Source organism: Stenella coeruleoalba, assembly GCF_951394435.1.
Source record: "Stenella coeruleoalba genome assembly, chromosome: 11".
Classification (NCBI taxonomy): domain Eukaryota; kingdom Metazoa; phylum Chordata; class Mammalia; order Artiodactyla; family Delphinidae; genus Stenella; species Stenella coeruleoalba.
In genome coordinates, this window is record NC_137157.1 from 61729984 (window position 1) to 61751650 (window position 21667).

At 47.6% G+C, this 21667-nt stretch overlaps 2 protein-coding genes across 4 annotated transcripts in view; both read left to right on the top strand.

Annotated features, from left to right (window-relative positions):
- GALNT6 (polypeptide N-acetylgalactosaminyltransferase 6) overlaps window positions 1–2128 on the top strand; it is a 34732-nt gene extending 32604 nt beyond the window's left edge. For all 3 annotated transcript variants that reach the window (XM_079936078.1, XM_079936080.1, XM_079936079.1), the window contains one exon: window positions 478–2128. In XM_079936078.1, coding sequence (XP_079792204.1) covers window positions 478–591 — 114 coding nt within the window. In that variant the 3' untranslated portion in view covers window positions 592–2128. The remainder of the gene's footprint in view (window positions 1–477) is intronic.
- Window positions 2129–7145: 5017 nt separating this feature from the next.
- On the top strand, window positions 7146–21376 carry CELA1 (chymotrypsin like elastase 1). The gene is made up of 9 exons (XM_079938089.1): window positions 7146–7351; window positions 8039–8121; window positions 9034–9186; window positions 9280–9380; window positions 10395–10520; window positions 11280–11416; window positions 13380–13525; window positions 20373–20522; window positions 21266–21376. The coding sequence occupies exons 1-9, from the start codon at window positions 7312–7314 to the stop codon at window positions 21281–21283; spliced, it is 954 nt and encodes a 317-aa protein (XP_079794215.1). The 5' UTR covers window positions 7146–7311; the 3' UTR covers window positions 21284–21376.
- The last annotated feature ends 291 nt before the right edge of the window (window positions 21377–21667 follow it).

The window sequence follows — 21667 nt, forward strand, 5'->3', positions numbered from 1 at the left end:
AGGATTGGGCCCAAACCAGCAGCCCCCAGTGAGCCTCCACACCCCACTCCACCCCAATCCCCAGTCCTTGGCTTGGGGAAAGAGGAGCCTAACCTTGGAGCTACAGGGAAGGGAGGAGTCTGAACATGATCAAAGGCAGAAGGTGCGGGTGGGCAGCAGTGGCCCAGGTCTTTGAGACTGGCCATCTGGAGTGGGGGGTGGTCCTGAAAGCCTTTTTCAGTTAGCCCATGGTCCTGCCTTCCTCTGTTCCAGCCATTCATGCTAAAGCTGGGGGTGAAGAATTGGTACCACGCACAGGTGGAAACTCAGGAAGGCATCCCATCAGAGTATCTGGCATCCAAGGAAAGGAATTTGGAAGTGCCCTCTCTGTGCCTCATTGGGTTGCCTTTTGTCTACTGACCCCTATTTCATTGCCCCCTAGTAGCACTGTCAGAGGTCTGAGGCCCAGGCTGACCGTTTGCCGTGTCATCTTTTTAGGATCAACTCATCAGGAACTCAGGATCTGGTACCTGCCTGACATCCAAGGACGGAAAGCCAGCCATGGCCACCTGCAATCCCAGTGATCCCTACCAGCACTGGCTCTTCATCTAGGCCCTGGATCACCCCCCTGTGGGAGATCCCACAAGCCTCTTAGGAAACAGGATTTGGGGGAACCTGATGTTTGAGAACCTGATCATCAGTTCCCTGTCGGCCTTAGAGATGGATTTCAAACTCGATGCAAATCAAGGCAGGACCTTCCTACTCCTTGCAACAACACTGGGCCCATTTTGTTTCCTCCATGTTGGTGGAAGAGACCGTTAGAACACATAATACGTTACCTAGAGCTCTCCTTCTGCCCTAGAAACAGACTTGCAAAGCAGAGGAGGCAGCTGGGCTAGAGCCCAGGGCAGCAATGCTGATTTCAAGAAAAGTACCTCTGCAGCCACGTCCTGAATCCCTCATCATCTAGAACACCCACAGAATCCAGTGAAACGGTATATTCTACCAGAGGAATTAGAGGTCTAAGAGTCTCCCTTGCTAACATTACCTGAAGCTTCTTGACAGGAATCCTTTATCTTATTTCATCTGCACGATAGTCCCGTGAAAAGGACGGGAACCACCGTGCCCATTTTATAGACAAGAACGCTGAGGCAGAGAGAAGTAAAGGAGCTGGTCTGTATCCTGAACCTGGGCTCCTCCCACCACACCACAAGAACACTAGGCAACTAGCCATCAGCTCCCCACTCTCTCTTCCCTCCAGTCTGATCATTTCTGGCTGGCTGGTCTCCATAAAGCCTAGAGCAGTGCAGCCAGGTAGCTGTGAGGGAGACCATATTTAGGAATCCTGAGATGTTCGTTTTGAAAGAAAACTTGTGGAGCCAGTGATTCTCAGGTTTAAGTCCCAGAACCTTTTTTCAGTGCTCCATGTATAATGTAGTTCAGAAGCAAAATAGCCACGGATGAAAATGAGGGTGGGTGAGGGCATTGCCCACCAGCCCCTGAACTTTTCTAAAAGTCTGCAAGCACAATTTGAAAATCATCGTTTTAGTCCAGCCCTATCATTTTCATATTACGAAACCAAGGCCAGATAAGTGAAGTTATTTGCCCCAGGCCACACAACCATGTATCGGCAGCCCTGAGGCTAGGACCCAGATAAGGCTAACAAGAGCCCTGGGAAGTCTGAAGAAGCCGGGACAGCAGGTAGTGTGGAGCACGACTGCGTGACGCCTCGTCTGCGGTTCTCGCGTGAACTCCCCGCACAGAGCAGACCTGCCGTGCGTGTCAGCTCTTCCCCAAGCAAGTTGGACCCCACCACGCATGGCTGCTTTGCCTGAAGTAGAGAGCCCAGCTGCCCAGAGGACTCATTCCTTCTTGGAGGGCTTCCTACTTGAGTAGCAGGCTGTCTTCTTGGACAGCACCACATGAGGGTGCCGTGGGACCACAGCTGCCTCTGCTTCCCACGCAACTCCCCGCCGCAGTAAGTCTCCTAGGTCCCATGGGATAGCCCAGCCAAAGGGAGAGGAGAGAGTGGCCAGGACGTGTCCTGGAGTGGGGAAAGGGAAAAGTTCTTTCCCAGAAGGAGAAGAGAATTGCACATGAGATCCCACTGGAAATAAAGGTTTTATGGCATTGGTAAAGGAAGTTTGCACTGGGTTCCTCCTCCCCTGCTATGCCCCTTAGCTGATCGTTTGGAGGATCAGTTGATTCAAGCTGTGAAGAATCACACATGTCTGAAAAGTTCTGTCACAGCCACTGTCTCGTCTCCAAATATCCTCTGGCCCCCCAATTTAGCCTCCACGCTGTGTCAAGCACATGTAGACATGAGGAGATAATAAGGCTCTTCCCCCATGGAACTCACACTTCAGCTGGGAAAACAGAGAGGTAAGCAAGTCATGCCAAGGAGATGTTCAGAGATGTACTACATGACTTAGAACAATTCTTAGGGAAGCCTCACAAAGTTGGTGACATTTGACCTTAGACCTCAAAGGATGGATCCTCAGGTAGGAAGAGCTCAGTAAGCAAAGGTCTCAAGTGTGAGAAAAGTCGCAGAGGGACAACAGTACATGTGGATGCAGGGAACCAGGAGGACTGAAGGGTGGGGGCGCAGTGAATGTAGAAGCTAGAAGGTCAGGACCACGCTATGGCTTTCATGAGCCCTAGGCACTTGTGCCTTCATTAAAAAAGTGGTAAAGAGTATGTTTTACAACTGCATTGATATAACAACGAATATAATCCAGGATGATAGTATTCTGATTTTAAAAGAAACTGAAACATTTTTGTGGGCCTAAAAAGTATTGTGGGAGCTTCCCTGGTGGTGCAGTGGTTGAGAGTCCGCCTACCGATGCAAGGGACACGGGTTCGTGCCCCAGTCTGGGAAGATCCCACATGCCGCGGAGCGGCTGGGCCCGTGAGCCATGGCCGCTGAGCCTGTGCGTCTGGAGCCTGTGCTCCACAACAGGAGAGGCCACGACAGTGATAGGTCCGCATACGGCAAAAAAAAAAAAAGTATTGTGGGCCTCAGGCACTGTACCTGCTGTGCTTACTGGGTTAGTCGGCCCTGTAGAACAGTGGCTTGGGGCCCAACTGAAAAGGCTTTGAATGCCATGCTAATAAGTCCAGTAAATCCTAGGGAGCCTTAGTCCTTAACTCCAATCTTAGCCCTACTCTTGGTTGCATTCAACATCCAAACATTTACCAGGCACTGTTTGTTTGCTATTTATCCTAATATCGCTCATACTCTCTATAGCATCACTCAAGAGCTCTCCAGCCCGATCTCACGACGCATGCCCAACTGAGGAGCCCTGCTGTGGTGCTCAGTTTCCTCACCCCGACCACACAGCAGCAGAGCATCTCGCAAGGGTGGTCAGCTAAGGGTAACCCACGGGGACTGAGAGATGCAGCAGGTTTGGGGGTGAAGGGAGGACTAGGGAAGAGAGGTGCTCAAGAAGAGGGAGAAGGCACGAACAGGGAGATGGGAGGACTCAAGAAACCAGCTTCTTGGCCTCCCTTTAGCCGAGGATGGCCTTGCCCTAACCCCACATCTGCACTATTAAAATCCACCCCTCTGACCGTTCTCAGGCTAACCTAAAACCTTAAGTCCTGCTTAAAATCTTATTTATTTATTTATTTATTTATTTTTGGTCGCGTCGGGTCTTCGTTGCTGCGCGCGGACTTTCTCTAGTTGCGGCGAGCGGGGGCTACTCTTCGTTGCGGTGCGCGGGCTTCTCGTTGCAGTGGCTTCTCGTTGCAGAGCATGGGCTCTAGGCGTGCAGGCTTCAGGAGTTGTGGTTCACGGGCTCAGTAGTTGTGACTCACAGGCTTAGTTGCTCGGCAGCATGTGGGATCTTCCCAGACCAGGGCTCGAACCCGTGTCCCCTGCATTGGCAGGTGGATTTTTAACCACTGCGCCACCAGGGGCGCCCAAGTCTTGTTTAAAATCTTGATGCTAACTAGCCCTGTGTTACTATCTCCTGGCTCCAGGAACCTCTCTCCCCTTAGCCCTGCGTGGCTCATCTCCTCTGGGGATCCATTTCCCACTTGAAGAGTATTGGCGCCATTGCCCAAAATGGATAAATGTCCCAGAATATATTCTTAGTTTTAATTACAAAAATAAGGGACTTCCCTGGCAGTCCAGCGGTTAAGACTCCTCACCTCCAATGCAGGGGACACGGGTTCGATCCCTGGTCGGGGAGCTGAGATCCTGCAAGCCATGCGATATGGCCGAAAAATTACGAAAAAAGAAAAAGTGAAATTGATCCTCACGACACTGCCATACCTATTGATTCATTCTCTAGAAGTAGTAACTTCTAGAAAAGTAATAATTTCCAGGTATAAACCTTCTATACCCTTTTTCTATGAATATACATAATATATAAAGACACACACACAGAGTACCATATTGTTTGAAACTTGATGTCTTCATTTAATATACCAAGGACATCTTTTCATGTCAGGTCATTTAAGTCTAACTCATTCTTTTTAAAAGCTGGATAGTATTGGGATTCCTTGGTGGTGAAGCCCTGGTGGTTCGATCCCTGGTCCGGGAAGATCCCACATGCCGTGCAGCAACAAATCCTGTGCGCCACAACTACTGAGCCTGTGTTCTAGAGCCCACGAGCCACAACTACTGAAGGCCGTGCTCCTAGAGCACATGCTCCACAACAAGAGAAGCCACCGCAATGAGAAGCCCGCGTACTGCAACGAAGAGTAGACCTCGCTCACCGCAACTAGAGGAAGCCCACACGCAGCAACGAAGACCCAATGCAGCCAAAATTAAAACCAAATAAATAAATAAATTTATTTTTTTTTAAAGCTGGGTAGTATTCCTTAATATGATTAAACCCAATTTCTCTAACCTTCCCCTATTGATGAATACTTGAGTTTTTCCCAATTTTGCGACAAACTTTATGACAAACTACACAAAGTTTGGTGACAGACTACACTAGAACCCACATCGTTGTACATTTATTTTTGTGCCCGTGTTTATTTCAAAAGGATACATTCCTCTTGGAAAATACGCAGTGCCTCAGAATGAAAGCCAAAGCCCTCCTCTACACCTCACCCTAAGAGGAGGAAAAGAGTCTGACCAGCGTGGGAGATGAGGCTGGGTGTGTAGATTACTCAATGGCTTGGGAGCATTGAGTGCAATCCTAAACAGTTTGGTTTTTAAGCAAATACAGATAAGGCTTCGCCAAGGGTGCAGCAATGGATGTGACATTGACCCTGCGCTCAAGGGCTCACTTTGGAGTCTGTGATGTGGAGGGGTAACCTTTAAGAGGCCCTTGAACCTCCCCTTGGACTCCTGATCCTGGGGGCTAGAGCTGTCTCCCTATTCTCCAGAGGAGGCCACGGGGGGTGGGGGTGGGGGGGCGGGTGGAGAATGACAAAGGAGGCCCGGATCCCCCAGCCAGCTCAACCCTTCCCCCCCCTCCCCCGGGGTCTCCTTTGGGTTAGAATGTTGGGGGTGGGGCTGGAGAGGGAGCCCTTAGTGCAATTCCCACCCATCACCCCCCACACCCCCCCCCCCCCCAGCTCAAGGACCTGAAAAGGTGATCGTCTGTACAGAACTCCTTCCTCAGCCTTTTCCAGGCCTCTCCCACACCTGCAGGCTTGAACTTGAATTCTGGAGTGTCTAGGCAACAAAAGCCCCCAGGTGAACTGGCATACTTTCCTGCCTGCCTCCCCCTGGGCTTCTGGCTTCTCTCAGCCTAAGTCCACCCAGAGTCCTTGCTCTGGGACCTCCCAACCCAAAGTTCTCTGCCCACCGCAGGGTCCGCGGCACCTCCCTCTGTCCCCCTCTCCCGACTCCGATGGCCAGAGCCTCTCATCTGCAGGACACTCCTGCCCTGCTCTCCACCCTCATAGCACGCAGACTAGCTCCCTATCCTGAGGGCTTCCTCTTCTCACCGACACTCTCCTTCTCTGGGAGCTCTCTTTTATCTGCTCTCCAGATGAGTCTCCCCAAACCTGTTTCCTAGTGAAGCAAGAGGGAAGGGGGCAGAGCACAACCTTTGAAAGAATGACATAGCCCAGAGGACACGACATAAACTTATTAGAACCAAATGGGTCCAAGACGGCAGACAAGTCGACTTCCACTAGACCTCGAGCCTCAGGATACGTTCATTGTAACACATCAAGCTAAATGACACACCCACAGGTGCCATGACAGTTCCAAGACCAACCGTAAGATTCAAAAAGTGGGCGGTGGCCCAATTCCTGGAAATCCCCGCCCCTTCCTAAAATCGTTGGAATACTCCTCCCACTCATTAGCCTATGAAATTACCCACTCCTATAAAAACTGACAACCCCATACTCTGGGGCCTTTCTCGCCTTCTGAGAAGGCCCACGCTCTGTCTGTGGAGTGTGTTTCTCTCTAAATAAATCCACTTCTTACCTATCACTTTATCTCTCACTGAATCCTTTCTGCAATAAGACATCGAGAACCTGAGCTTCATTAAGTCCTGAAACCAGGTGTGTGATCTCAGTTGGAAGACCGTGGGTTTTGGCCGGGTTCGAGGCCCAGCCGCGTGGGTTCAAGTCCCAACCCGTGGTGCACGGTTTCTTCCATCAGAATTCTCTCCACTGCAGCTATGCTGCTTTTGTCTCCTTGCATCTACACCACTGTCTGCGTCCTGGGGGCGCGTGCCATTTCCCTCTTTGCTGTCTCCTCTTTCTTCTTGCTCTCCTTGCACACTTCTCTCCTCCAGCCCCCCATGCCTCCAGCCCCTGGTGCACAGGGTAGGTCTCTGCACTGACAGTGCCCCCGAGGGCAGTGAGACGGTGGCAGGCTACCAGCAAGCGGAGCATCCCAAGGGAAATGCCAGTCCTGGCTCTCCATCTAATTTCTTTTTTTATATATATATTTTTAACATCTTTATTGGAGTATAATTGCTTTACAATGGTGTGTTAGTTTCTGCTGTATAACAAAGTGAATCAGTTATACATATACATATGTTCCCATATCTCCTCCCTCTTGCGTCTCCCTCCCTCCCTCCCTCCCACCCTCCCTATCCCACCCCTCCAGGCGGTCACAAAGCACCGAGCTGATGTCGCTGTGCTGTTCCATCTTATTGCTGAAAAAGACTTAGTTGGATGCTTTTCAGCTGAAAGAGATGATTAATTCAGCCCTGACCTTGTTCTGTCTTTGTTCATAGATAAATTCTTTTACTTAAAAAGAAACCTTTTCATTTGTGTTTCCATTATCACCTGTGATTTTCCCTGCCTTCCAACTGGCCCTGCCAGTTGACAGGAAGGTCAGCAAAGCTGCTGATAAGCGGAGATTAAAGAGGGCTTGGCTCGTGGCAAGGGGGCAGTGGTCTACTTGCTGGCAACATGCTGCGCTTGCTGGTGTTCACCACGCTGGTCCTTCACGGTAAGTGGGTCATCTGGCTGGAGTTCTGTAGGGAGGGAGATTGAGCAGGAGGGTTGGAAAGCGTTCCTTAAGCCCAGGTCTCCTCTCTATCCCAGGATGGGAAGGAGACCCTGCCTGTGAGTCTAGCGAAAACTTTATTCTCCTGGAGCCCATGATAGAAAAGGTCGGGGGCCTCTGCTTGAAAGTCCCCTGAGCCATGAAGCAGAGAGAAGCCTCTTCCAGAGCCCTGGGCTCCCCCACCAACCCCACTGACAGGAAGACGTCCTCAGCGGGCATCTGGTGGCATGTGCACTGCTGTCCCTGCCCCCTGGAGAATCCCGCCAAAGCACTGTGTGTGGGAGGGGGAGGGGGGGTCAGGGGTGGAGGGTAGGGAGCGGGGAGTCACCTCAGGCCAAGGGTGGCCCTAAGCAAGGCTGAGACCATGAGGAACCTCTGGGGCCTGGCACGGCAGTGTGAGATGGGTCCTTGTAACGTGCCAAGGTTCTGGGGACACGTAGGGGAAGCAGAAAAGCAGAAGGCACTTAGACTTATCTGCTTTCAAAAGGGGCTCAGAGAACTCACAGCCGGGCCCCTCATTTGCTAGGGAGGAACTGTGAGTTTGCAGACAAAGCACAACTGCCACCCGCCCTCCCACCCTGAGCTGACCCCATGCTTAGTCATCACTCACTTTTCTTCTGCCCCACAAAGGACATAGTGCCCAGGACTTTCCAGAAACCAACGCCCGGGTAGTTGGAGGGACTGAGGCCCGGAGGCATTCTTGGCCCTCTCAGGTGGGTGTTCCTTCACAGCCCCAGACTGCCAATGAAATAAGAGTTGCCCGTGTCCTGATATGCAATATTATGTATGTTTGTGTATATCCTTATCAACAGGAAGCTCTCCAGCCGCCTGGATTCTAGCTTTAAAAGATGAATGGGACGAGGCTTAGGAATTTTTTTCTAAGTGCAAAAGGCTTGGAGGAAAGGATTTAAACACCAACCACACTCACTCTCCCAGGCACACACCCAAACACAAACCACATTTACACTCCCAGCAATACCTCTTGTGCCACACTAGCAAGACTGTGTGCCAGACCCACACCTCAGACTCTACACACCTTCACACACACACACACACACACACACACACACACACACACATCCCACTCCACGCAATTCGTGTCACACATGCAAACACACCTCTGCCTCCAAATGGAGCACGTTGCTCGTTTGTCTATTTAAAGAGTTTCCACTTTCAAAATAGGGCAGCTAGGCTGTGATTTAAGCAATTCTAAAAGTGTAAAACTGGCAAATTCACTGGTGAATAGCCATACTTTGAGAGAAATCACTGCGATTAGAATTAAATTCAATTTACAGAAGTTTGTGCCCCAATTTTCAGGGGTAGAGCTATTGTGTGATATGAGGCAATGAAGGAGGAGGAATGAACTGATAAAAATGAATACTCCGGTGGTGTTTCTAAGTATCTGCTGGGGTGAGGGGACAGGGTGTATCTTCAAAACTTCGGAGGGGAGTTCTGGGGACCTAAGTTTGTGGCTTAGGTGATGGAGCAATTCCATGGCTACATTTCCTTCCCAAGAGGGAATGGAGGTAGAAGGACCTGGGTTCCTGGCCCTTTGCAATAATATAGGGTAACGATGCTGAATGCACTGTGTGTGTATGTCTTTACTCCCCCTTCCATGTACACAGCAAACATCACCAAATGACGGAACACTCTTTTCTGCTGGTCCCAGGAGCATCTACACGCCCCTTCTCACCACTACTCCAGGTAGCCTCAACAGCAAAAGGTCAAATGAAAACAATTCGCCATCTCTAGCCCAGAAAGTTGGAGAATGTTTTGAGGTATGGCAGGAGTTTAAGGAGGTAACACATGGCTGGGATCAATGCCTTTCAAGAATCACCAACCTATCCCTCTTTTCTTCTCTCCCCATCTAGATTTCCCTCCAGTACCAGTCTGGAGGTTCCTGGTTTCACATCTGTGGAGGGACCCTCATCAGACGGAACTGGGTGATGACAGCTGCTCACTGTGTGGACAAGTGAGAAAAACAAAGACCAGCTTTTCTGAGCCCCTGGGAGGGGAAGAGTCTGGTCCTTCTGGAGGAATATGTATATTTGACCGCTCAGGGCAAGACTTTAAGGAGGTGTTGGGGGGCCTGCGGGGAGGTAGTAGGATATAATGGAAAGTACAAACTATAATGTCAGGCAAACTCAGGTTCACCTCCTGTCCCAGCTTCTTCTAGCTATGTGAACTTGGATGGCTTACTTAGCTCTCCAAGCTCTCCCTCCCTTATCTCTACCTACTTGGTAGAATTATTGTGAGAATTAGGTAGGTAAATATTTAAGTGCCTAGTCAACGCCTGACTGGTAACCATTTTTTCATGTTTATCGTGAGCAGTGGTTCTTAAATTTGAGCGTAGATCAGAATCACCTGCAGGGCACAGATTGCTGGGCCCAGCCCAGTAGAGTTTCTGATAGGAAGGTCCAGGTTGAGGCCTGAGAATCTGCATTTCTAACAAGTTTCCAGGTTATATTGATGCTGCTGGTACAGGGACCATGCTTTAAGAACTACTGGTCTAGGATTTCCAGTGGTTAAGGCGCCATGCTTCCAGTGCAGGGGCCACGGGTTCAATCCCTGGTCGGGGGGTACTAAGATCCCGCATGCCATGTGGTGTGGACAAAAAATTTTAAAAACAAAAGAACTACTGGTCTAGAAGTTTATATGTCCCTCGAAACCCCTCTATGGGCCGAGAGCCATTATTTCATTTATGCTCAGCCCACCTCTCCCAAGTTATGAGATATTCAGCCTCTGATGTTTAGCTTAGTAAATTGGGAACATGAAGTTGATGGTAGTTTTTGTCACTTCCACAGGTTAGCAAATTGGGGATGGGAGGGTTGGTTACTTCCTCATCTTCCAGGGTCTTCCATCCTTCCACTGCCTGGGCCAGATAAGAGGGATTCCTGTCCTAAAGATGAGATGTAAGATGGCTTCCCAACTTTTTTCTAAGAGGGGAAAAAGAACGATCACTCAGGGCTCCCCTCTCTCCCTCCAGACAAATGAGCTTCCGTGTGGTGGTTGGAGACCACAACCTGAGCCAGAACGATGGCACCGAGCAGTACGTGAGAGTGCAGAGGATCGAGGTGCATCCCCACTGGAACAGCAATAATGTGGCTGCAGGGTAGGGGCAAGGTGGGGCTGACCTGGGGCTGGGAGGTGGAGGGCTGACTGGCCAGCCATGGGGTCTTGGCTTCCTTCACGTTCATCCAGGAGGACTCTGAGAATTAAGATGTTGGAGGACTTGAGAATGTTTGAAGATCTTTGGGGATTTGTTTGATCTACGCTGGTTTGCATGATTGGATCCCCTGAATCTCCTCTGCAGAGTTTAATGTTCCTGTTTTTATTGTTAGTTATTATTCATTTTATGGAATAGACTCCATCAGCAAAAGTAGATTTCTTAAAATGAATCTCACAATGAGAAAAGTCCTGCAAGACTGAGCTGTAAACTTTTGGAAAGGAACTAGTTAAGATGGTAGCCAATTCTATAGCGTGGGTTCAAGTAATTCGGATATTTCTGCAGAGCATTTGACATCTTTCTCCTCTGAGAACTCTTCTCTGCTACGAAGATCAAAGCACTCTGCTCCTTTCCGAGTCCCCATTCACAACGAAAGAAGCGAGCTCCACTCCCCCCTGGGTTGCAGACCAGAGCTAGGCGACAATGCTGAGACGTCACCAGCAGGGGCCGCTGTTAAACGTAGAATATCCTACAATCCAAGTGCGTAGTTCCTCGAATTTGAGTCTTGGCGAGTCAGTCCCCTCCTTCTTCGAAGTCATTGGTTTCCAATTCCGTGGGCACACAAGGCTTAGGGAGGGCTTGTCCCTGTGCTGACTTAAAGGAAGGCCTGGTCCTGCAAGCGAGCCGTCTCCTTTCCTCCCGCAGCTATGACATCGCCCTGCTGCGCCTGGCCCAGAACGTTACCCTCAACAGCTATGTCCAGCTGGGTGTTCTGCCAAAGGAGGGAACCATCCCGGCTAACAACAGCCCCTGCTACATCACAGGTTGGGGCAGGACCATGAGTAAGTCGCCTACATTGGCACCATCCACCACATGGATCTTGATTAGGTAGCTGAGCTTCTGGGGCACTTTTTCTGTGGTCCTAGGTGTTCAGAGCCAAAGACCAGGAACCAGAGATAAAATAACTGGTTCATGAAATCAAGCTAAGAACAGGCCATGGAATAGTCAAGTCAGAAATTCTTAGATTCTTATAACCAAAAAAAAAAAAAAAAAAAGATAGACACCTTACCTCAGAGAGTATTTTGTTACCAGCCTCTCATTTTACACATAAGGAAACTGAGGCCCAAAGAAATTAAAGACCTTAAAAAAAAAAAAAGAAAGAAAGAAATTAAAGACCTTGTTCAAGATCACATGACCAGGGAATTCCCTGGTGGTTCAGCAGTTAAGACTCTGCGCTCCCATTGCAGGGGGCCAGGTTCGATCCCTGGTCAGGGAACATAGATCGGGCACGGCACAACTAAGAGCCTGTATGCTGCAACTAAAAGATGCCTCATGCCGCAAAGATCTCTCACACGACAACAAAGATCCCATGTGCTGCAAGTGAGACCCAGCACAGCCAAATAAATGATTTTTTTTTTTTTCTGGTACGCGGGCCTCTCACTGTTGTGGCCTCTCCCGTTGCGGAGCACAGGCCCCGGACGCGCAGGCTCAGCGGCCATGGCTCACGGGCCCAGCCGCTCTGCGGCATGTGGGATCTTCCCGGACCGGGGCACGAACCCGTGTCCCCTGTATCGGCAGGCAGACTCTCAGCCACTGCGCCACCAGGGAAGCACAATAAATAAATATTAAAAAAAAAAAAATCACATGACTAGTTAGTAACTAGTTAGCTGGGGCCAGAAGGCAGGTATCCTGGCTTCCGCCTTGGTGGTCACGACACCATCGCGCTGCCTTCATAGACAGTCTATAGGCTGTGGGCTGGAGTGAATGAGCCAGGGGTGGCTGCAGGTCCAGAGGAGTCGAGGCAGAGGAGGCCTCAGCTTCTTCCGGTCAATCATGGGAAGATTTCTGGAAGGAAAAGTCATTAGATGACATGGAAAGGTGGGAGAGGCTATGAGCAGAGATAGTTAACAAGGGTAGAGACAGCAGGCCTGGCACAGAAGGCTGTCAGCCATCAGACAGGATCTGAGCTCTGGAGGGGAGGCAAGGCCTTGCTGGGAGCAGCCAGTCTTACTGGAGAAACCTGGGGCTGAGAGAGACACATGCTTGTAATCCAGCTCTGCTCCCAGTTCACTCAATGTCATTGTAGTTCAGTTTCCTGATCTATGTATAACATGAAAGGATTGTTGTAAGTATCCAAAGAATAATTCATGTGCAAAGCCTTTGAAAAGTCAAAAAATGCAGATAGGGCTTTCCTGGTGGCGCAGTGGGTGAGAGTCCGCCTGCCGATGCAGGGTACACGGGTTCGTGCCCTGGTCTGGGAAGATCCCACATGCCACAGAGCGGCTGGGCCCGTGAGCCATGGCCAATGAGCCTGCGCGTCCGGAGCCTGTGCTCCGTAATGGGAGAGACCACAACAGTGAGAGGCCCGCGTACGCAAAAAAAAAAAAAAAAATTGTAGATAAAGGAAAGCTCTTAAGAAATGGAAACAAGGGTGCATAGTCCCAGTTCTGCTTCACAGGGTTTACAGTGTAAGGAGGAAGCAGGACAGATAAGTTATTAACAAATAAGACCATTCTAGTTACATAATTAAGGTATTCATGAGATTAAAAAAAAAAAAGCAGGCATAGGATTAGTGGTCTGGAACCTGGGAACAGTAGTCAAGGATGACTCCTTAAAGGAAGATGCCTGTAGCTTTTATATAAAGAGAGACAAAAGGAGGATCTATGACATGCAATGGGCAGAGACAAGGAACTTGCCCTGACCTCAGCTTTCATCAGAACTTGGCAAGGTTTAGCCGGGTGTGGAAGGTTTTTTTTCCCTGGATAGCAGCTGGGGCTGACCTCCAATGCTGTGTGTCCTGTTCAGCCAATGGGCAGCTGGCCCAGACCCTGCAGCAGGCTTACCTGCCCACCGTGGACTACGCCACCTGCTCCAGCTCCTCTTACTGGGGCTCCACCGTGAAGAATACCATGGTGTGCGCTGGAGGAGACGGAGTTCACTCTGGATGCCAGGTGAACACAGGCGGGAAGTGTCAGAAGTCTCACCCCAGGTCCCTCCCCTCTCTGTTTCCCATCCCCCACCTTTTACTCACCTATTTCACACCTACTCCCACCCCTATGTACAGACTAACCTTTGTATTCTAGCATCTGAAGGAGAATGATTCTGTGCTACTAGGTCTATATTCACAGAATCTCCAAGTTTAAAGGAACCTTAAAATTCATCTTGCCTGTTGCCCTCCCCCACCTCAAAAGTTTGTATGTGGCCCAACATTTGTGTGTTGGTATATGTGAGTGTTCTTTAGAAGTTATTTGTGCCCTAGATTTTTTTTTTTTAATAAATTTTTTTTTTTTTTTTTGGCTGCGTTGGGTCTTGTTGCTATGTGTGGCCTTTCTCTAGTTGCAGCGAGTGGAGGCTACTCTTCTTGTAGTGCAGTGGCTTCTCTTGTTGCGGAACACAGGCTCTAGGCGCGCGAGCTTCAGTAGTTGTGGCTCACGGGCTCTAGAGCGCAGGCTCAGTAGTTGTGGCTCATGGGCTTAGTTGCTCTGCGGCATGTGGGATCTTCCCGGACCAGGGCTCGAACCTGTGTCCCCTGCATTGGCAGGCAGATTGTTAACCACTGCGCCACCAGGGAAGCCCCTGTGCCCTAGATTTTTAATGGCTGCCATGGGGCTAGGCCTGGAGTGGTGGTTGTAACTGTGTATAAGTTAGCTCCCCTCCCATCAACCCCAATTTTTCTTATAGCTCCTCCACCACCACCCTTTTGACCCAATATTATTGTTAGCAGAATGTATACAGGTGAATATGGTAGGGGAAAGTGCACAAAATAGTTTTATAATAGTATATATATAAATCATCTTCTATTTAGACAAGATCAATCACCAATGCACCATCTTACAGATTTCTTTTTTTTTTAATTTTTATTGGTGTATAGTTGATTTACAATGTGTTAGTTTCAGGTGTACAGCAAAGTGAATCAGTTATACATATACATTTATCCACTCTTTTTTTTTTTTTTTTAGCTTCTTTTCCCATATAAGCCATTACAGGGTACTGAGTAGAGTTCCCTGTGCTATACAGCAAGTTCTTATTAGTTATCTATCTATATATATATATATATTTTTTTTTTTTTTTTTTTTTTTTTTTTTTGCTGTACGCGGACCTCTCACTGCGGAGTACAGGCTCCGGACGCGCAGGCTCAGCGGCCATGGCTCACGGGCCCAGCCGCTCCGCGGCATGTGGGATCTTCCCGGACCGGGGCACGAACTCGTGTCCCCTGCATCGGCAGGCGGACCCCCAACCACCGCGCCACCAGGGAAACCCTAAGCGTGTTTTTGAAGAGAGCAAAATTAGCAGGGAGACTGCTTAGGAACCTCTTGCAATTATCTAGGCAAGACATCTGAGGGCCTGAATTAGGGCAGTGGAGAGGAGGAAGGAGGATCAAGAATGACTTCCAGGCATCTGATTTAAGTGATTTGGGGGAGGTGTTTGTTGCCTCTATGAGACAATATTCATAGGATTTTGGAGGGAAGGTTGAGTCTGACAAGTTGAGTCTGAGATCCCAGTGGGACATTCAGTTATAGTTAACTGGTAAGAAACTATATATAAAGAGAGTGGAGCCTGAAGGAGAAAGCTAGGTTAGAGATAAGCTTAACGGGAAATGAGATCCCTCAAAGTCCCCCACCCCCCATCCCCACCTCCCCCAGGGAAAAGTGGTAGAATGAGGAAAAAAAAAAAAGTGAGCTGGGGGGAAGAACTGTGATAACATAAATATTTGAGTTCTTCAGAGATAGTTGGAAGACAAAGGACCCGTAAGGATCTAAAAAAGAGATAAGAGAAAAGCATAGTAAATAAAGGTTTCACAAAATCTCAGGAAATACTGATAGATCATCACATAGTATGCCTTGCATCCAGGAGCCCCGGCTGATAACTGAAAGTGGCTACTTCCACAGTTGGCGGGTCACTGGTAACTACAGCTAGAACAGTTTCAGTGGAGTGGTGAGGGCAGAAGCTTGATTGAAGGGTAAGGAATGAAGAGGCAACACTGGGTCATTTGTAGAGATGTAGATGGACCTAGAGTCTGTCATACAGGGTGAAGTAAGTCAGAAAGAGAAAAACAAATATCGTATATTAACACATATATGTGGAATCTAGAAAAATGGTACAGATGAACCTATTTGCAGAGGAGGAATAGAGACATAGACATGTGGACATGGGGCAGGGGGCAGGGAAGGGGCGGGGGAGATGAATTGGTAGATTAGGTTTGACATAAATGCACTACCATGTGTAAAATAGATAGCTAGTGGGAACGTGCTATATGGCACAGGGAGCTCAACCCAGTGCTCTGTGATGACCTAGATGGGTGGGATGGGGGGGGAGGTCCAAGAGGGAGGGATATATGTATACATATAGCTGATTCACTTCGTTGTACAGCAGAAACTAACTCATCATTGTAAAGCAATTATACTCCAATTTAAAAGAAAGAAAGAAAGAAACATAGCAAAGAACGTAGAATACTCTTTCAAGAATCTTGGATGAAAGTGAGGAATTTTACAAGTCTGGTAGCTTTAAGGAGGATGACAGTCATGGAGGGGGTGGATCTTTTAAGAGGGAAGAAAATTAAGTGTGTTTCTGGGCAGAGAGGAAAGGATCCTGTAGAGTTGGAGAGAGGGAAAAAATGGATGACACGAGATCCCTGAGGAGAAGGAAGAGATGAACCAAGAGCACAGGTGGAGCTGGCCTTGAACAGAAGAGGGATACAAAAATGTGCATGGACATGAAAGAGAGTGCAGGCTGGGTAGCTGGAAGTTGACAGGTGTTCTGCAATCTTGCTTCTATTTACTCATGAACTAGGAGTCAGATTAAATGCTGAAAATGAAGGGACAAGGGTTGTTTGTGTCTGGACTGATTAAGATGAATGGGTTTAGAAAGACTGGCCTCCATGATGTTACTGATATAGGCTGAGGTTGGAGACCATGCAATAATCATAATGGATATATGATTCACTCCATTCAAAGATCTAGTTGTAGGGAATGGATTAATCCAGGGCTGGGTTTTCATGCATTATTGGGACATAAAGACAAGATCGCAGGTCAAATGCAAGCTCCAAGCTAGGTGGAGAAGGAGGCTGGTAGGCTGGCTGAAATAGTAGAATCAAAGATTAAAGGGTTTTTTGTGTGTTTGTTTTAAAGATTTTTTTTTTTTTTTTTTTGATGTGGACCATTTTTAAAGTCGTCACTGAGTTTGCTACAATATTGCTTTTGTTTTATGTTTTGGCCCTTTGGCTGCAGGGCACGTGAGGTCCTGGCTCCCCAACCAGGGATCGAACCCACACCCCCACCCCCGCACTGGAAGGCTAAGTCCCAACCACTGGACCACCAGGGAAGTCCCTAAAGGGTTTTTTTTTTGTGAGCATTTAGAACTACAGAAGTAAGGTGAGCAACTCATCCCAATTTTCCCAGGACTTCCCCAGTGTCAAATGAAAACAAAATAAAACCGCACAGCCTAAAAGTTGAGAGTTACGTTTTATTCAGTGATCTTACTAAGGACTATAGCCCGGGAGACAGCCTCTCAGACTGCTCTGAGCAACTGTTCCAAAGAGGTAAGGAAGGAGCCAGGATATATTAAGAGTTTTTGCTGAAAATAAAACATGGAGACAACCATCAAAGATTACTGCTAATAACAAGAAACAGACATTTCAAGTGAATGATTTTAGTGTTTTTCTGTGTATGGGAAGATGCAAGACTCTGGGCTTACAGAAATCATTCCTTTGATATACATCGTAACTATCTAGGGCCAGTATCATTTTTCTCCATCCTGAAATCCCCTCAGGATGTAGAAGGTGGCTGCAGTGGCTGCAGTGGCTGGTGGCTTGATGGCGGGCAACATTCATTGTTTCCCAGAATGGAAGGCAAAACTCTTTGTTTACTGACATGGCAGGCAACATTTTTTTGTCCACACCAGTGTCAAAACTTAGAAGTCCTATATCCTGGGAACCCTACCTGCAAGTTGGGGCAAAAAAAAAAAAAAGATGAACACATAAGTCAAGCTCTTACAGGTCCTCACCAGCCACCTTCACCTATAACCTCTTAAGGTTTAACCTTTCTGAGTTTAATTCACTTCGCTCTCTCTCAAGGCCTTGAACTCTGAAAAACAAGAGTACTTTTCTTCTTGCTGCCACTCCAGATAGGCAATTCTCTGAAGCGATTGTGTCGCCAGGTCTCTTCCCACTGGAATTTCCCAAATATTGTGTCTTTGTTTTCTGGGCTTTCAGATTTCTGGGTCCCAGCCCTTTTCCTCAGAGTGGATTCACTAAGCCCCTCTCACCTCAATCCACCGTCTCCCACCGAGCTCTCTCCCAGCTCTTCCTTCTGCCCTGATATCCTCAGCCACACCCCCCATCGCTACAGTCTTTGTTTCTTTTCAGGTCAATTAGCATAAGAAAATCGTATGATATACAATTCAATTACCTTCCATTCCTCTAGCTTAGAAATACTATCAAACCCCTATTAGAATCTGAGTGGAAGATATTTAAACTGTTTTGTTTTGTGTTGAGTACAATAGTCTAAAGGAAGCATCTTCTTTTCCTAAACATAGTTGGGATGGGGTACAGCTATTTCCTTTTTAAAAGAGTTATCCGCAATTTGAACTTTTGGTCTCTTTCCCTAGTTCTTCTTTTTTTAAGTTTTAATTTTTATTGAAGCTATGTGTATTAAACTGCTTAAGGTGGCCAGTAAAACTGTGAAGCCTAATAGTGGGAAAGAACAGTCATAGTGTTCCTTCTACCACCTCAAGCTCTCCCTCCCTAGAGGGGACCACTGTCAACTCTTCAGCTGATTTCTTTCAGTGTCTACTTCCACCTCTCTAAAAGCATATACTTATATTGCCACTTAATTTTTCAGCTCAGGCATTATGCAAGATGTGCAACCTCTCTTCCTTTTACACATATATACTTGCCCCCAGCATGAACTTTTCTGTCTGCACCCACAACCTCCCCAAATAATTTTGGTTAAATTAACATTTAGTATTTATTATGATTATGTAAAATGCTATTCCCTGCATAATTTTGTTTTCCCTGGGGTTGATAATTGTCTTTTTAAATTTGCATAATGTATACTCAATTTATCACCAGTTCAGCCCCAAACTCTCCACTAATTTATAAGTGACCTAGTTTATCTTCTCTTGTTCTGTATCTTGGTATGGGTCTATCTGCATTCATTTTGAGGGAGACTTAGTGGGTTTCTTCATTCTGGAAACTCCAGATCTTTGCTTCTGAAAATGTTTATTTATTGATCATTTCCTCCCCTCCATTTTTATTTTCTCTTTCTAGAATTTCCATTATTCACACATCTACCTCCTAAATTGGTCCTCTTATTTTCATATTTTCTCTCTATATATTTTGTCCGCTTTATCTCCTAACCCAGTCTTTCATTTCTACTATCATAATTTCCAAAGGCTCTTTTTGTTTTCTGAATGCTCTAATAGCTTGCTGTTCTTGTATCATGGATGCAATATTAATCATAGTTTTGTTGTTTATATTCTTCTCCCTGCATAATCTTGGTTGCCTTCATTTTTTATTTCTTTGTTTTGATCTTTATTTATTTATTTTAATAAGGAGGTTTTAATTTTTTAAATTTATTTATTTTTAAATTTATTTTATTTTTGCCTGCATTGGGTCTTTGTTGCTGCACACGGGCTTTCTCTAGTTGCGGTGAGCGGGGGCTACTCTTTGTTGCGGTGCGCGGGCTTCTCATTGCAGTGGCTTTTCTTACTGCGGAGCACGGGCTCTAGGCGTGCGGGCTTCAGTAGTTGTGGCTCACGGGGCTCTAGAGCGCATGCTGAGTAGTTGTGGCACACGGGCTTAGTTGCTCTGCAGCATGTGGGATCTTCCTGGACCAGGGCTCGAACATGTGTCCCCTGCATTGGCAGGCGATCCTTAATCACTGCGCCACCAGGGAAGCCCCTTGATCTTTATAATTGAGGCTTTCTTCAGATGTTTGGTCATCCTTGACCATATGCTCTTATTTCAGAGTCGGACAGTGAAGAGCTGATAGGTAGCTCTGAGCCTTAGGTGGTGTTCATCTATAGTGAACTGCTTTGTCAGGGGATCTGGCTAGGCCATTTCATTGGGGGACTTACAATGTTAGTATCTTTAGATCTTCCCTCTTGTGCTGATCAGATTCTCCAAAGAAATATCTTCCAATTTTATGTCTGGAATCACAGAACTGACATTCTGGGAACTGAGTAAGGAAACGAGTGTCAAGGTCACAGTCTGTAAACTCCGGTTTGTCTGATTCTAAGCCCGAGCACGTAACCACTACCCAATACATCACTTTCTCTTCTCTTTACGCCGGTTTAGTTTAACATGGTTTGACTACCTACCCTGTGTCTAAAGGCTAAGTCTAATTAGACCCGTTGGTCTGAATGCTGGGGATAAATAAATCATTAGAACAACTTATTCCCCTCACCCCAGGTTCAATTTAAGTCAGTAACAGCTATTGAGCCTAAGATGTTCAAAGTTCTATGCTAGCATCGTGGAGAGGAAAATACCAGTAAGATGCAGTTCCTGTCTCAAGAAGCTCACAGATAAGCGTGGGAGATAGAAACAAATTATGAAACCAAAACACAAGGCAGAACATGACATGAGTGCTACAAAAGAAAGGAAGAAGTGCTATGGTTGTTTAGAAAGGAAGAGGAGGTTCATCTTGATTGAGGGGATATGAAGGAAGTGGGGATCTTAATTGGAGCTTTTAAACAGTACAGGATTGTACAAAGAGATGGGGGTGGGTGGGTGTAAGCAGAAACAAAGGCCCAAAGATCAAAAGATGTGGCGTTTTAGGACACTGCTTCTCCTCTCCACAGGGTGATTCTGGGGGTCCCCTTCATTGCTTGGTGAATGGCCAGTACACTGTCCATGGTGTGACCAGCTTCGTGTCCAGCCTGGGCTGTAATGTCTCCAGGAAGCCCACAGTCTTCACTCGGGTCTCTGCTTACATCTCTTGGATAAATAATGTAAGTCCTCTCAAATGATGGTTTGAAATAGGGTTACCTGGAGACCCAAGCACTGGCTGGGTTGGGGAGCAAAAGTTAAGCAGGGGAAGCCATCCTCTTCCTCACCGCATTCAAATGTTTACTCCTTTCCCTTCCTCCGTAGTGTACTTTCGCTCGATAACGTTGCCTGCCGTCCTGAGTTCCACTTCACATACCCACTAAGAATGCTTCACTGTACGGTTTACTGCTTAGGGTAAGGTGGGTGGTGGCAACAGCAGATCTGAACCAGGTACATATCAGTGCTGTCCAAAGTCAAAGCCAAGGGGAAAATGGCTTCCCTCTCCTGGGCGAGGGAAGAGGCACTAACCTTCTCCTCCACCAGTTCTTTCTAAGGGCATCATGGGAATTTGCTCTACCCTTTGCCAAGAGGTTTTACCACCTTAAACAATGCTTGAGGGTTAGGTGAGACTATACCTACACTGACCTGGTGGTAGAGCCTCACACCTATACCCTCCAGTCTTCAAACACATTCTGGAGTCTTGTGGTATGAACCTTGACTCACAACCGATTCAAGGTCTGCCCTTGACACTAAGTCTTGAGTACGTGCCTATAACACTGAATTGCCCTGACACAGCTGAGAACTACTTCCTGACCCCCCCCCCCCATAAACCCAGTACAGGGCCATGCTCAACTGGGAGCCCTGAAGGGAAAAGAAAGGAGGTGGGCAGAAGTTACTGACTGGATGTAACCGGTTTTTCGTTCAGGTCACTGCCAACAACTGAACATTTTCTTGGGTCCAACGGCCTTCCCAAGATGATTCTTAGATCCACAGCAGGACTTGAGGCCATCCAGGAAAAACCATTCTAACAGACTACTGAGCCAGATGCAGAAATGCAAATAAAATTGAATATATATATTACCCTGTGTCTTTTTTTTTTTTTGCAGTACGCGGGCCTCTCACTGTTGTGGCCTCTCCCGTTGCGGAGCACAGGCTCCGGATGCACAGGCTCAGCAGCCATGGCTCACGGGCCCAGCCGCCCCACGGCATGTGGGATCCTCCCGGACCGGGGCACGAACCCATGTCCCCTGCATCAGCAGGCGGACTCCCAACCACTGCGCCATCAGGGAAGCCCCCTGTGTCTTTTTATTTGTAATTAAGCCCTCTA